General features: G+C 39.1%; 1 protein-coding gene across 1 annotated transcript in view; it reads right to left on the bottom strand.

The window, feature by feature from the left end:
• Nucleotides 1–13750, bottom strand: part of LOC126252108 (teneurin-a) — a 352713-nt gene that overhangs the window by 95760 nt on the left and 243203 nt on the right. Inside the window, exons 14-15 of the mRNA XM_049952972.1 lie at nt 8099–8259; nt 1170–1412 (exon numbers count right to left, since the gene is read on the bottom strand). Of these exons, the coding sequence (XP_049808929.1) occupies nt 1170–1412; nt 8099–8259 (404 nt within the window). The remainder of the gene's footprint in view (nt 1–1169; nt 1413–8098; nt 8260–13750) is intronic.

Here is a 13750-nt window from a genome sequence, read left to right as displayed (position 1 = left end):
TTATGTTTAGTACTACATGGCATATAAGGCACTGTTGTTTTTTGGATTGCTTAACCCTTAACCAAAACAGAGGAAGCTAAAGACATTGGTCTTCTTGTTTCACACTTAATTGGCCTTGATAAACATCCTAATATTTTTTGTATTGTTGTTGAAGTCATAACACAGAAAGTTACTAATTGGTGCTTTCAATTTTGAGCTCGAGTTTCTGTCTTGTTTTCTCTGATCACAAAAATTTATTTAGTTTTCTGTAAATAATCACAAAAAGAAGTGACTGAGGATAAAAATTATCATTATCTTTGTAATGTAAGTCCTAGGATGAAGGCTTCAAAAACATACCTCATAGAAAAGTATTCTCTTGATGCATGGTGCCAAAGAGAAGTTCAACTTTCACACAATAAGTAGGTAAAATGTATCACAAAAGCACCAAAATTATACCTTTGGCTATTTTATATTCCTGTCAGTCCTGCCTCCAAAAGTCTATGAATTTAGAATTAACTATTATGCAATATGGTACAATAATTGTAAATGACAAGTTAAAACTGAATGCTGTCCCAGAAAGGAAGCCAGACTACTGCCTTTCACAGGCAGTGCACTACCTACCAGATGATCTGAACATGTCTCACAGACCAACTCAATGTTTGACCTTGTTATGGGCTCTTCCCTATTCTTTCCAAACTCTACAGATGCTCTCACACAATATGGCAAAGCTAGCACCTACACGGCAATGAGTTCTGGCTTATCCACAGCCTCTGTGCTAGTCACATGAAACCTTTAGCAGAGTTTTGAACGAATGTGTAGGGACCCATTGAAATGTGACAAGATGAAGTAGTTACACTTGCTCTTTTCAAAGATGTACTGAAAAGTTGAATGATCTAAAAAAAGTCCCTAGAGCTGAAAACTGTTCCAACAAATGTATGACAGTTTGTGGTTAATGGTGCTTGTAGTGCTGTTAATATATTTTCAGAATATTGTTGGTCTGAACTCCCTTGCAATGCAAATTAATCCTAAGGTCTTTGGCAACAGTGGTTTATTGAATTTATTTGCGATGATAAAATTATCTATAAGTATTCAAGTCTAAAATGAGAATGAACCTGACAGTAACTACCAACTTATTTCAATAAAATAAAAATATACCTGTCCATTGCGTTGCCTTCTGCATCAAAACATACCTTTTGTTTGTAAACATTTCTCTTGTTCCAAGCAAATGTGTGTGTGAGATGAGGATCAGCTTCGTAAGTACGGGTGTGAACTGATCCTTCAATTTCTACACGTACATGGACATGGGTAAGGGTTGGAGGAATTGTCGAGTGAGTCAGCTGCATTAGGACACGTGACAAATATCCTGGGGCCTGGCTGCTGCGATAGACTAAGTGCAGACCAGATCCTGGAATCCGGATACTCTCCTGAAGAATCTGTAAAAGCAAGATAATGAACCACAATTTGTATAATGGAATATGTATTCCTATAATTTTGAGTTCCTTGACAAAACATGTTGTTCACACATGCTTTCCAATATCCAATAGCTTAAAAATGAACTGTTTTATGATGTACAACCAAACCAGAGTTGAAAATATTTTTTTATTTTGGACCACTGATGATGTTTTAAGTCAGTAAAAGAAATACATGTGGTAAAGTAAATATGTATTTTTAGTAGGTACATAGATGGACCTAAAATACCTTAAGCAATTCTCATTAGTAGCTGTGTACGAACAACAGCATCACCAAATCATCTGCAAACAATCTTAGAAAGTTGCAGATATTATCAACCAAACCATTTACATAAAAGGTACATGGCCTCCTGAATTACCTCGTTTAGTTAAGAATTATAACTGTGCTCATTAAGTCCAGAATTTATAATTTTTTATTATTTTTGTTACATATACATAATAAACATCTATATCTAAAAACAAAGATGATGTGACTTACCGAACGAAAGTGCTGGCAGGTCGATAGACACACAAACAAAGGATGTGGGTTTTTAAGGGAGAGGGTAAGGAGTCATTCCAATCCCGGGAGCGGAGTCTTTCCGCTCCCGGGATTGGAATGACTCCTTACCCTCTCCCTTAAAAACCCCATCCTTTCGTCTTTCCCTCTCCTTCCCTCTTTCCTGATGAAGCAACAGTTTGTTGCGAAAGCTTGAATTTCGTGTGTATGTTTGCGTTTGTTTGTGTGTCTATCGACCTGCCAGCACTTTCGTTCGGTAAGTCACATCATCTTTGTTTTTAGATATATTTTTCCCATGTGGAATGTTTCCCTCTATTATATTAATAAACATGTATGGTAGATAGTAACAGTACCTAATGCATGACATGAGTTTAGCACAAATTAAATATTAACTTATCTTTTTATTTACTTTTAAAATTCTGCTCACACTTTTTAGTAGCTTATAAGCAAACAACTATTTTCATTGCAGAGGTACGATGATTTTGTGTATCGCAAATCACAAGGGACTTTTCATCTTTTCTATTCAGATATGCTGATTACCTACGTACTGGCGCCAGTTGAGAGGGGAGGCAACAGTGACATCCTTCTATTTGTGGTTTTATCCCATGCTTGAATTAACAATATTCATATTTTTGTATGAAGAACTCATAAGACTACCTTTAGTTTTGATCTTTGTTATACAATGCAAATACATAATGAAGGAAGTAAAGAAAGGCAGTCACACTATTGTTGGGGCACTGAGCAGCTGACAGGCATGTAAACAAGCTTGAAAAAACAGTTGAATTTTCAAACAATGTCCTACACAACTAAGCAACACAATACATAAGCACAACTACATTTTCCTAGCTGAGCCAGCAATGTTTTCACACTTGTTTATGGGCCTGGCAGCCCATCAATATCTCAACTATATAGTGACTAGTTTCCTTTCTACCCCAGATAGGACTTTTAGTGCCATTTTACACAGTATATCATTTAGTAGAATATTTTTTTATCACTAAATTATTATGGAGACAGAATGGCTGGCCAAAACTTACCTTCAGAAGGCAGAATTTCAATTAGTGATGATTTGCACATCTAAAAATAGAAAAATATTGTCTTTGTCTATTGGCAGTACCTGGAATTTTGTCTCCCGAAATTAGGCACTGGCCCGCCATTCTGCCTCTTTGTAAGCTTTTACTTTTACACAATTCCATAGCTGACATCACTAACATGTGACACTCAACTTTGAGGTAGTCGATTCAGATCCTGGTGGGGGAAGAAATTTTCAGCACCAGTAACAGCAGAATGCACGGAACTGTAGAAGTTCTTGATCATCAGACTTTCTCGACAACATCCTGGATTAAATTTCAAATCTTCCCTCAGTGTCACATGAGTGAGTGCATGGTGCACTTTGATTGTGATCTTTACCATATAGTGGAGATGCTGAGTCGCTGATAGGCACAACAAAAAGACTCACAATTATATCTTTCGCCCATTAAGGCCTTTGTCAACAATAGATACACACACTCACACACACACACACACACACACACACACACACACAACTGCAGTCTCAGGCAACTGAGATTTGTTTGTGTGTGTGTGTGTGTGTGTGTGTCTACTGTTGACGAAGGCCTTAATGGCTGAAAGCTTTAATTGTAAGTCTTTTTGTTGTGCCTATCTGCAACTCAGCATCTCCACCATATGGTGAGTACCAATTTTCCTTCTCGTAATATTGTTACATTCCATCCAGGATTTTCTATTGTTTGATCGTGATCTCTTTGTCAGACGAGGCCACTACACTTGGTGTGCCCTTAATGCTATTGAAGAGTAGTAGGCTGTAAGTCAGCACCGAGTTTCACCCACTACCTTTACCCATAATCATACAACACAAACATGACACCACACATTAATAATAACAATAATAATAAGTCAGCGTGGCTCAATGTCCTGGTGCAAGTCTTTCAATTGCACCCCACTTTGGCAACTTGCATGATCCTTACCTACCCCAGAGAGCCTACTGAGATAAGGAAGAAAATCTTTATATCATTCAGAGACGAAGGTCAGGTTAAATGCACACTGAAATATTCCATGGTTTAACCAGGATTCAGTCCCATGATCTTTTCATTCCTAGGCATGAGCTTTACTACTGGACCACCAGGCCCGACACACAACACTACATATACCTGTTAGTCACCTCCACTCAACAGTTACGCTCAAGACACAACCCTCACACCTATGACCAAATGGTCTATTGTGCATACAAGAAGAAAAGCCCTTTCCAGTAAGCTGACTGAACCTACCCCTCTGGGTTATCACCCACCCAAGAATGCCATTCAAGTCTTTCTTAATAGTTTTCACCAGTAAATTTTATATCTGCATATTATTTGCATAATTACTAACACTGAAAAGAGGCCAGCACATTTGTTAGGATAGATCAGTGTGAAATTAATGAATTTATGTATCAGAAATGATTGGTGCAATAGTCTTGTGTGAACGGAGAAACTTATTTCATGAATCAAAAGCTGTAAACCTTTCGCAAAAAATTAGAAGTATTACATTTCTAGAGATAAACAATTATGAAGAAGCATTTTAATAAGACAAGGAATGTATAAAAACCAATCTGGTGAGATGCCACGAACATCAGACATAAGAAAAACTTCAAAACCAAGAATGCTGACAAAAGCAATTCAAGTATTCAAAATTGACAATTTGCTCATCAGTAAGAAATGTATTTTGATAATGTTTGCTGATAATGTAAGTATTGTTGTAATTAGTAAGATGGTAAGAAAGTAAAGAAAGTGTGCTGACTTTCAACATAGGATATTCCTGAAGCAAATAATGACAACAACCTTTTCTTTGTCAGGAGAATATAATATTCTCCATTCAGCCTCCTATTATTGTGAATCCAGGGATTTCGAAGTGTTCGCTTATGCTATCATCAGGCAGTAATGTGAAATAACTATAAATTTTGTGCTCTTGTGCAAAAAAATGACAAAACTTTTAAAAGTTACTTTTTTAAAAAATGCAGAAGAACGTTTCCTTCTCCTTATCAATCAAAATTAGATCACATATTATATCCTTTTAAAATAGGTGAATTGTTTTGCAATGTTGTTGTTCTGGTCTTCAGTCCAAAGACAGGTTTGATGCAGCTCTCCACACTACTCTCCCCTGTGCAAGCTTCTTCATCTCCGAATAGCTACTGCAACTTATATCCTTCTGAATCTGCTTACTGTACTCACCTCTTCGCCTCCTTCTATGATTTTAACCATCAACACTTCCCTCAAATACTAAACTGGTGATCCCTTGATGTGTCAGAATGTGCCCTAGCAACATGTCCCTTCTTACAATCAGGTTGTGCCACAAATTTCTTTTCTTGCCAATTCTATTCAGTACCTCCTCATTAGTTACATGATCTACCCACCTAATCTTCAGAATTCTTTTGTAGCACTACATTTCAAAAGTTTCTATTCCTTTCTTGTCTAAACAGTTAACCGTCCATGTTTCGCTTCCATACGTGACTAGAATCCATATGAATAATTTCAGAAAAGACTTCTCAACACTTAAATCTGTATTCGGTGTTAACAAATTTCCCTTCTTCAGAAACACTTTCCTTACCATTGCCAGTCTACATTTTATATCCTTTCTACTTTGGCCATCATCAGTTATTTTGGAGCCAAAATAGCAAAACTCGACAACTACTTTCAGAGTCTTGTTTCCCAATACAGCACGTAATTTATTTTTCCTGAAAATGCTTATCTCCTCTTTTATATTTCATGCACAGTCCCACAGCAAAATTTAGTGCTTCTGCTTCTTAATGTTTTCTGCAGTACACAAATTCCTCAGTAATGAAGTGGCCAGTATCACTGTGATTTAAGTAGCCTGAAACTTCTTGCTGGCAGACTCATCTTTCACCATTTATTTTATTTTCTTCCTCTAAAATTAATCTCCAGATCTGTGCAATAATTTACAAATGCCTAAATTTGGAAAAAAGTTTGCATGTGTCACAGATGGTGCAAACATCACTAAATGGCTTACACGTCAAAGATAAAACAGACAACTGCAACACTGAAGTGACTAGAAATTCAGGCAAGACACCATTAAAACTGGTGGCAAGCATCACAGCATTAACAAAGAGTCATGCCATTGATTTCTTTATGAGCAAAGACTGAACAAATATGTATTTAAGGCATTTTCCATATTAAATTATGCTTGCTGGATGTTTTAGTTATCTGACAGACATATTTTTACAAATTCTTTGATTACTGAGTCCTGAAAGATTACAGCTAGGGCAAGGCTCTTAAAACTTTTTTGCCCATTATGCTGTTATGTGGGTATTGAAAACTCAGAAGAGTTGAACTGAAGAGGATGAGCGTACAGCTTTTATTTGATACAGGGGGACAAAAAACCACTATACCAAATGTGGTGTCACTGCCAGACACCACACTTGCTAGGTGGTAGCTTAAATCGGCCGCGGTCCATTAGTACATGTCGGACCCGCGTGTCACCACTGTGGGATCGCAGACCGAGCGCCACCACACGGCAGGTCTCGAGAGACGTACGAGAACTCGCCCCAGTTGTACGACGACGTTGCTAGCGACTACTGACGAAGCCTTTGCTCTCATTTGCCGAGAGACAGTTAGAATAGCCTTCAGCTAAAGTTAATGGCTACGACTTAGCAAGGCGCCAATTGTATCAGTGCATGTATCTTACGAGTCTCATTTGTATAGTCAAGAGAGATGTATCACAAGGATTGATTAAAAGTTAAGTATATTCCAAAGCTACGTATTTTCTTTATAGCAGTCATAACGTATCCTGTTCCAGACTTGACGCCAGTCGGTGTGTGTGTGTACGCGTGCCTTTCGGCTTCCTTCTCAGTGTGGCGTAGCTGGCTTGTTACGCCACAACACCAAATATAAATTGTGCAGTCACAATAATCTGTTTCCTGGAAATCCGAACTGGTTTTAAAAAAAATACTTCCTATTAATGGAAGATACCATCTGTTTTTTCCATTTTCTTGTTTTATTCCTGTTATTATGAGTGGTTGGGTATTTTTGTGCAAAAAGCCTTTTGAATATAATGTATGAAATGGAAAATAGACTGTAAACATACCAATTTTACATGGTAACATGATATTAAAGCCTGAGGCTATGTACACCTTGTTTCCTCTAAGGTCACCTACAGATTCAAATCTACATGGGTAGTTTTTCAGCAAATTAAGTGCCCCATAGAATAATGCTCTATACAATGAACTAGTATCTCTAGAAACAAAAAAATATTCTATGCTCTTCCAGCACCATGGTGATTAATATTCCTGTGTTTCCTACTAACATATTCCAACAATTACATTAATTTCTTCTCTACATGTGGCCCACAATAGATGTGTTATTAACATGCCCTGAGCAATATGGTGCACCATATAGTGATCAATAATTAGTCTTTTTGTAGTCTTCCTACATAATTTATGATAATAGGTTGCACAGCTTTTATTGAAAAGGTCCTCATTAATTTACTTCCTATCCTGTCCTTTGATTTATTTTAACACAGTGCTCAGTTCAAGTATAAATAATGTAAAAAATAACACACAAACCTTAGTTTTTAATTACCCTGAAAATGGCTGAGCAGTAAGCAGCTGTGAATTTCATCCATAGCGTACTGAACATCCTGCAATGTTCTGGAATCTCACTGAATATGCAACTCATCATAATCTTGTCTTACTTGTTCTCTACCTCCTCCTGTGCATTTCTATTAGTTTGTAACCTCCCTGTCTTTTTCTCTTTACATTATTCCCATTTTTCAGCCCCTATTTTTCCTAAATTTTGCTGACACTCATGTAATTTATGTTTCTATTTTTTCTGTTATTGTTTTTATAACTCTTAACCATTATCAAACCGCTTCCTAAAGCACAAGATTAATTCCAATGTTACATCAGTTTGCTGGTCTATTTCTTGTGTCCAGAGTTACAATGACTTAACTTTTACACCTTTTGCATTTCAGTCTTCTTTCCTTTTATTGGTAACAAATTCTTTAAATTCTTAAAGGGCTTTATTTTACTACTGACCACCTGTAGCTGTCTCACTTTCTTTAACTGCTAAATAACAGCTACTGATAATTGTCAATTTTCATATGCCTAGTTTCTTGTTTGTATGTCCCAACCTTTAAACTAGTGCCTTACCTGAGTTTCTGCAAAAACTAAACTTCTTCCAGGAATGCCACCAACTTTCTCTGGCATCCAGGTTGACATAACAACCGGTCGCAACAACTCATGGTCATGGTCCAGGCATGGTTCCCGTTGCGCAATATTTGAAAACAGCGGCATACTGCTGAGAGGTACACCTGTCCAACAGCAATGGAGTGTTAATATGAAAAGCAATTACATAATTATGCATAAATTAAAAAGCCTAATGTGATAAGAACTGCAAAAGAAACATTTAACAAGTCAAGAACAACTGAATTAGAGACATCTACCAAGTAGTGTACAGCTTCCTTTTCATAATGCTGATGATGTAGCACACAGCAGATATCATCATGGAACGGACTCCCCTTGACACTGAAAGTACTGGAGAACCATACTCGTCAACATCTAGATATGTTATTGAGATTGATAACAGTAGGGACAAAGGTGAAGATGTCATGCTTCACTGAGTTACATCTGAGTCCAGCAGGACTGAAGGGAGGTGATATAGGGGCAAATAAACAGATGAACGTGATGGAACAGTATGTTTCCATATGGTCACTGATGAAGCATGATGGTGGACATATCAGAGGCACCATTTCATCTAGTGTAAATGTCAGCAACACTTCCACTTTTTTTCTGAACTGTGCTCTGTTGGCAACTAAAATGCCTCACATCATATGGTTATAGTATCCCCTTGGGGTCCAATGGTACAAAACGCAGATGTGTATAACAAGCTGCCACCTGTCCTGGCCACTGGCAACACCTCTGAAGATATGCAAGGCGAACAGTACGACCACAAACATAAGCACAATGTGTTTGTTGTCAACCCTATCTTCCACAGACAACTCAGTAATATGTGGTGCCTGCTCCGGCACTAGAGGTGCGAGAGGCACTGCCTGTACTGGTTATCGTGCTACTTATCATGTGCCTGCTCATCTCACAGAAGTATTCTTTCACCGGGCACGTATAAAGAATGCCAACCAGTCACTGAGAGCCAATTCACACTAGGAGTCACACTGGGCCAAGTGCCAACTGCAATCACCAGTCCTTCAGTCAGAGATCGCACTGCCCAGTGTTTTCATACACCCAGAGTCACATCCGAGTTTTTACTCAGGATGCTATCCAAGTTCACCATATGAGCCACTGACATCTTTGTTCTGAGTCATGACCCAAGTTTTTACTCTGCACCTCCTTGAAGTTCTTCACCATAGCCACCAATGCCTTTACTCCGAGTTATGCCTGAGCAATAGCTCTCTGTCTCGTCTGGGTACCCCATGCTGGGCTCAACATTTGCTGCCCTGTACCCCGTCTGTGCGCAACTTACTGTCACTCCCTGATTATGTTGGCTGTGTCATTGGTCTGTCCAGTGAAGCCATCTGTCCACATCAGCCATATCTGCCTCTGACCCGCTACTAGCTTCCACCTCCCTGGGATCTCTCCTCTGGACTTTCCTTGAGGCCTACCACTCTCCACTGATATCATATGGTCCTACCAAAATCATCCTTTAAGAATTCTCCTACTGTGACTATCAAAGGATTGGAACACAGTAGTGTGTATTCAAGTATGAATGACTGTTCTGTTGTATTCAGGCTGAGCATAAAAGAAGTGAATTTATTTCTTACTTCCTGGGATGCATTATTTGGCACGGCTCCAAAAGTGGTCAGCAACATTCTTCTATATTGTGAGTAACTGATAGTGATGTTACTCTTCCTCTGCCTGTGCTCTGTAATGTTTAGTGAGTTCAGTTCCACATGTAGCTAATTGCTTTCTATATCCCACGGAGCAAAGAAGTTGTAGATGGCAAGCTGATCACCAGTTGTTGTTGCCTAGCACTGAATTGGCAAGTAATTTGCAGTACTTGTTTTACCATTTCTCTATTGCAAATTGGAATATTTGTGGTGACCTTGTCACTAACATTATGCTATCCATAGTAGCCAACACTGGCTGTGGCATTTCCCCCTAAATGCTGGTACTTACAGTGTTACATGAAAAATCCAGTGTCTTTTTGATTTTGAAGACAGAATACTTCATGTGGTAGGCACCCATGATTTGATTGTGATCAAATGTTTTGATACTGTACATCTTGGCATGACATGTGAAATTACACTGCTGGCCACCGTAAATGCAACACCAAGAAAGACAAGAGGTAGCACAACAAAATTTATTTTGTAGATAACATGTTGACCAAGTATCAAATGATTACGTTTACAGACGTCTGTGACATGTGGTTCCTGCCAGAATCAGTAGCCAGAGTAGCCGCCATTATTGGAGATCACCGCTGCCACATGTCTCGGCATTGAGTCAAAGAGACGTTGGATGTGTTCCTGGGGTACAGCAGCCCAAGCAGCTTCCACACGTTGCCAAAGATCATCTGGTGTGGCAGCTGGGGATGTAATCTGGGTCACTCGTTGAGCAACCATGGACCACATGTTTTATATCGGCGAAAGATCCGGAGAGCGAGCCGGCCAGGGAAGCAATTCAATCTGGTTATTGACGAAGAACCTTTGGACAATGCGTGTCACGTGTGGTCGCGCATTATCCTGTTGAAATATGGCTGTGGCCGAGCCCTGAAGGTAAGGAAGGACAACTGGCTCCAGCACCTCGGATATGTAGTGCCGGCTATTTAAAGTACTGGCAATGCATACTAGAGGCGTGCGAGAGTAATATCCAATACCGCCCCATACCATAATACCCGGTGCAAGACCAGTGTGGCGGTGCATAATGCAGCGGTCCAGCATCCTCTCTCCACGGTGTCTCCACACTCGAATCCGACCATCGTGGTGCTGCAGACAGAAGCGTGCCTCGTCAGTAAAGACAACGTCATTCCATTCCGCCGTCCACATCCGTCTGTCGTCACACCATTGGCGACGGAGACGTCTGTGGTTCTGCGTCAATGGTAGACGAAGCAATGGACATCTTGCGGACAGACCACTCTGCTGTATACGGCGCCGAATGGTATGCACAGACACTGGATGATGCGTTACAGACGCAATGTGCTGTGCTATGGTTCGGGATGTCACTGAGCGATCCGTCACTGCCATGCGCACAATTTGCCTATCAGCACGTGCAGTGGTGCATTGAGGTGAATGCGATCGACCACGTCGGTCCGTCGTACCCTCCTGCATCCAACGGTCACATATCCGCATTACAGTTGTTTGGTTTCGTCCAACACGACTAGCGATTTCTTTGTATGATAATCCACAATCTCGGTAAGCCACTATCCTTCCTCTGTCGAACTCAGATACTTGATCAAACGATGTTCGCTGTTGTCTACGAGGCATAACTGATCGTCTTGTGAAACAACCACAAGGTAAACACATGTGCCGAATGTACACTCGTCGAAATCGCCAAGCCTTAAATGGCGCTATGAGGTGGCGCCACAGGCGCGCGTGATGTGCGTCTGCGCTGAAATTCTAATCAGTTGCATATCTCATCGCTGCAAACCCATGGTGTAAATTTCACTTGATTCGGATGCTTCCTTCAGGATGTTGAATTTACGGTGGCCAGCAGTGTATTTCATTCACTATACAGATAGGAGTGCTTTCTCTTGAGCACAATAGCTATGTCTAATTCAGATGCTCATGAATATAAATGTCCCAAAATAGCCACTTACAGAAATGTAAGTCACAAGAAGCACTGCAAATGAACACCACAACTGAGAAAAAGAAGATACCATCTCACTGATTAACACTGCCACTATGAAGTTCAGCAACCAGAAATGGAAGTACAATGATGTGGCATATAAGTGTGTTATGTTAATGAAATGGAGGGAGGAGGGTATTAAAACTGAATATTCCACTAACATTGGAGCCATTTGATATGGAACACTTGCCCAGTTGGACTACTGTGAAGGAAGTAATTTGTCATGGGTTTGTTAAGAGAAATATTCCAGCACTGACTTGAAATGTTTTATGGAACTCATAGCAAACTTTTAAGATGGTCTGACAGGGATTCCTCCCAAATGTAAGTCTAGTGTCTTAACCCTAGTTAGCCTGCTAAGTGATCTTCTTGCAAAAAACAGACCGTCTCTAAATGAACACCCATATCAAAGAAGAAGAGTGCTGAAAATGAAGAAAACAAGTTCATATTACTGAAACTGACAAGTTTAAAGAGAAGATATACTGCCAGAAATAAAGCTGTGAGGGCATGTCACGAGTCGTGCTTGGATAACTCAGTTGGTAGAGAATTTGCCCACAAAAGGCAATGGTCCCAGGTTGGAGACCCAGCCTGCCACACATTTTTAATCTGCCAGGAAGTTTCAACACCTTTAAAATGTTGGAGATTTCAAGAGCACAAAGATATACCAAAAGAAACACAGACAGCATTAGTGAGAAAGAGGAAAGTAACAGTAATGGAAACCAACCTCCACTTTCCATTCTTTCTTTTTTCCTTTTAATTTATGGTATTGCAATAACAAACAGTTCATTAAGTGACGAATACAGGTTCAGTTATGAAAACAAAGTACATATGGAAAGCATTCTATCAAGGCCTTCTTCTATCACAGCCTCATTTCAGTTTAGGGAAACTTTGGATAAGATAATTGGAGTAGACTCTGAATATGCCAACTACATGCCCAGAAATTTACTACTGCATCACCTCTTGTGGTGTGGAGTAAATAAGCATAAAAATGAAAGGACAGAAAGAGCAGAAACTTGGGAGCAGAGGAGAAACTTGTATATGTAAATACAAGCAAAGTGTGAGATACATATTTTTTGTCCAAAATTTCCCTTACAGATAACAAGAAATAACTATTCAGTATAGCACCAGCCTACCTATGAGTATGTCTCCTGCTTTATAAAGATTATTCTTTCTTTGTTATCATAACATTTGTAAATCATTGTATAGCTTAATCAATATCTCCAACACAATAGTTTACATTTATTCAATAGCTTACAATTTTTGTGTTATCTTAACCACTTCCTCAAAATATTATTTGTAAAATGCACAACCGTAAAGTTGTTATAATACAATTACAGAAACATTTTTAATTGAAAAATTTAGGTTAGTAATTAATTATATTTACTGCTTCACAAACATAAGAAGTGATGAACAACATGAAAACAGCACTGAACATAACATGTTATTCATATGGTGAACAAATATATGAAGGCACAAAATTGGAGAGAGACTGATAGAACAGATGCGTTCATTTTTGTGTGAACTGAGCAAGCATCCTTAGACAGCCGATAATCATGTACAACTTTAAATGAAGCAGTGAAACTTACGAACTTCAAATTTGTAAGTATTCTGCAGAAACATAAGCTAGTGATAAATGCTTAAATGTGTAGAATGACAAATTTGTCAGTCTCTGGAACTGATCAGTACAGTTTTAGGTGAAGGCTCCCCTACTTCACATATAGCCATCTATTTCAGAGGAAAACTGAAGACATTGTATCTCAATAGACCAATACACTGCAGTATTTTTGTGGCTCTCTGCCTCATTTTGTGGAGTCAACATCATCCCCAGTGTATGAATTGATTTGTTGTTAATGACAACACTGAGTTAAGAATTGACACTAGCTTCTGAATGTAAGATCTCCCATGAAAACTGAAAGGAAAACTTAAGAGGCAGATTTTCAGTAATACGTGCAGCTTCCAACAGCATACACCATGACTGCAGTCTGGAGCCAGCACATACTGAGTAAACAT

This window comes from Schistocerca nitens, chromosome 4, assembly GCF_023898315.1.
Source record: "Schistocerca nitens isolate TAMUIC-IGC-003100 chromosome 4, iqSchNite1.1, whole genome shotgun sequence".
Lineage (NCBI taxonomy): Eukaryota > Metazoa > Arthropoda > Insecta > Orthoptera > Acrididae > Schistocerca > Schistocerca nitens.
Note: the sequence above shows the minus strand (reverse complement) of the source record. Positions and strands in the feature narration are given on the sequence as shown.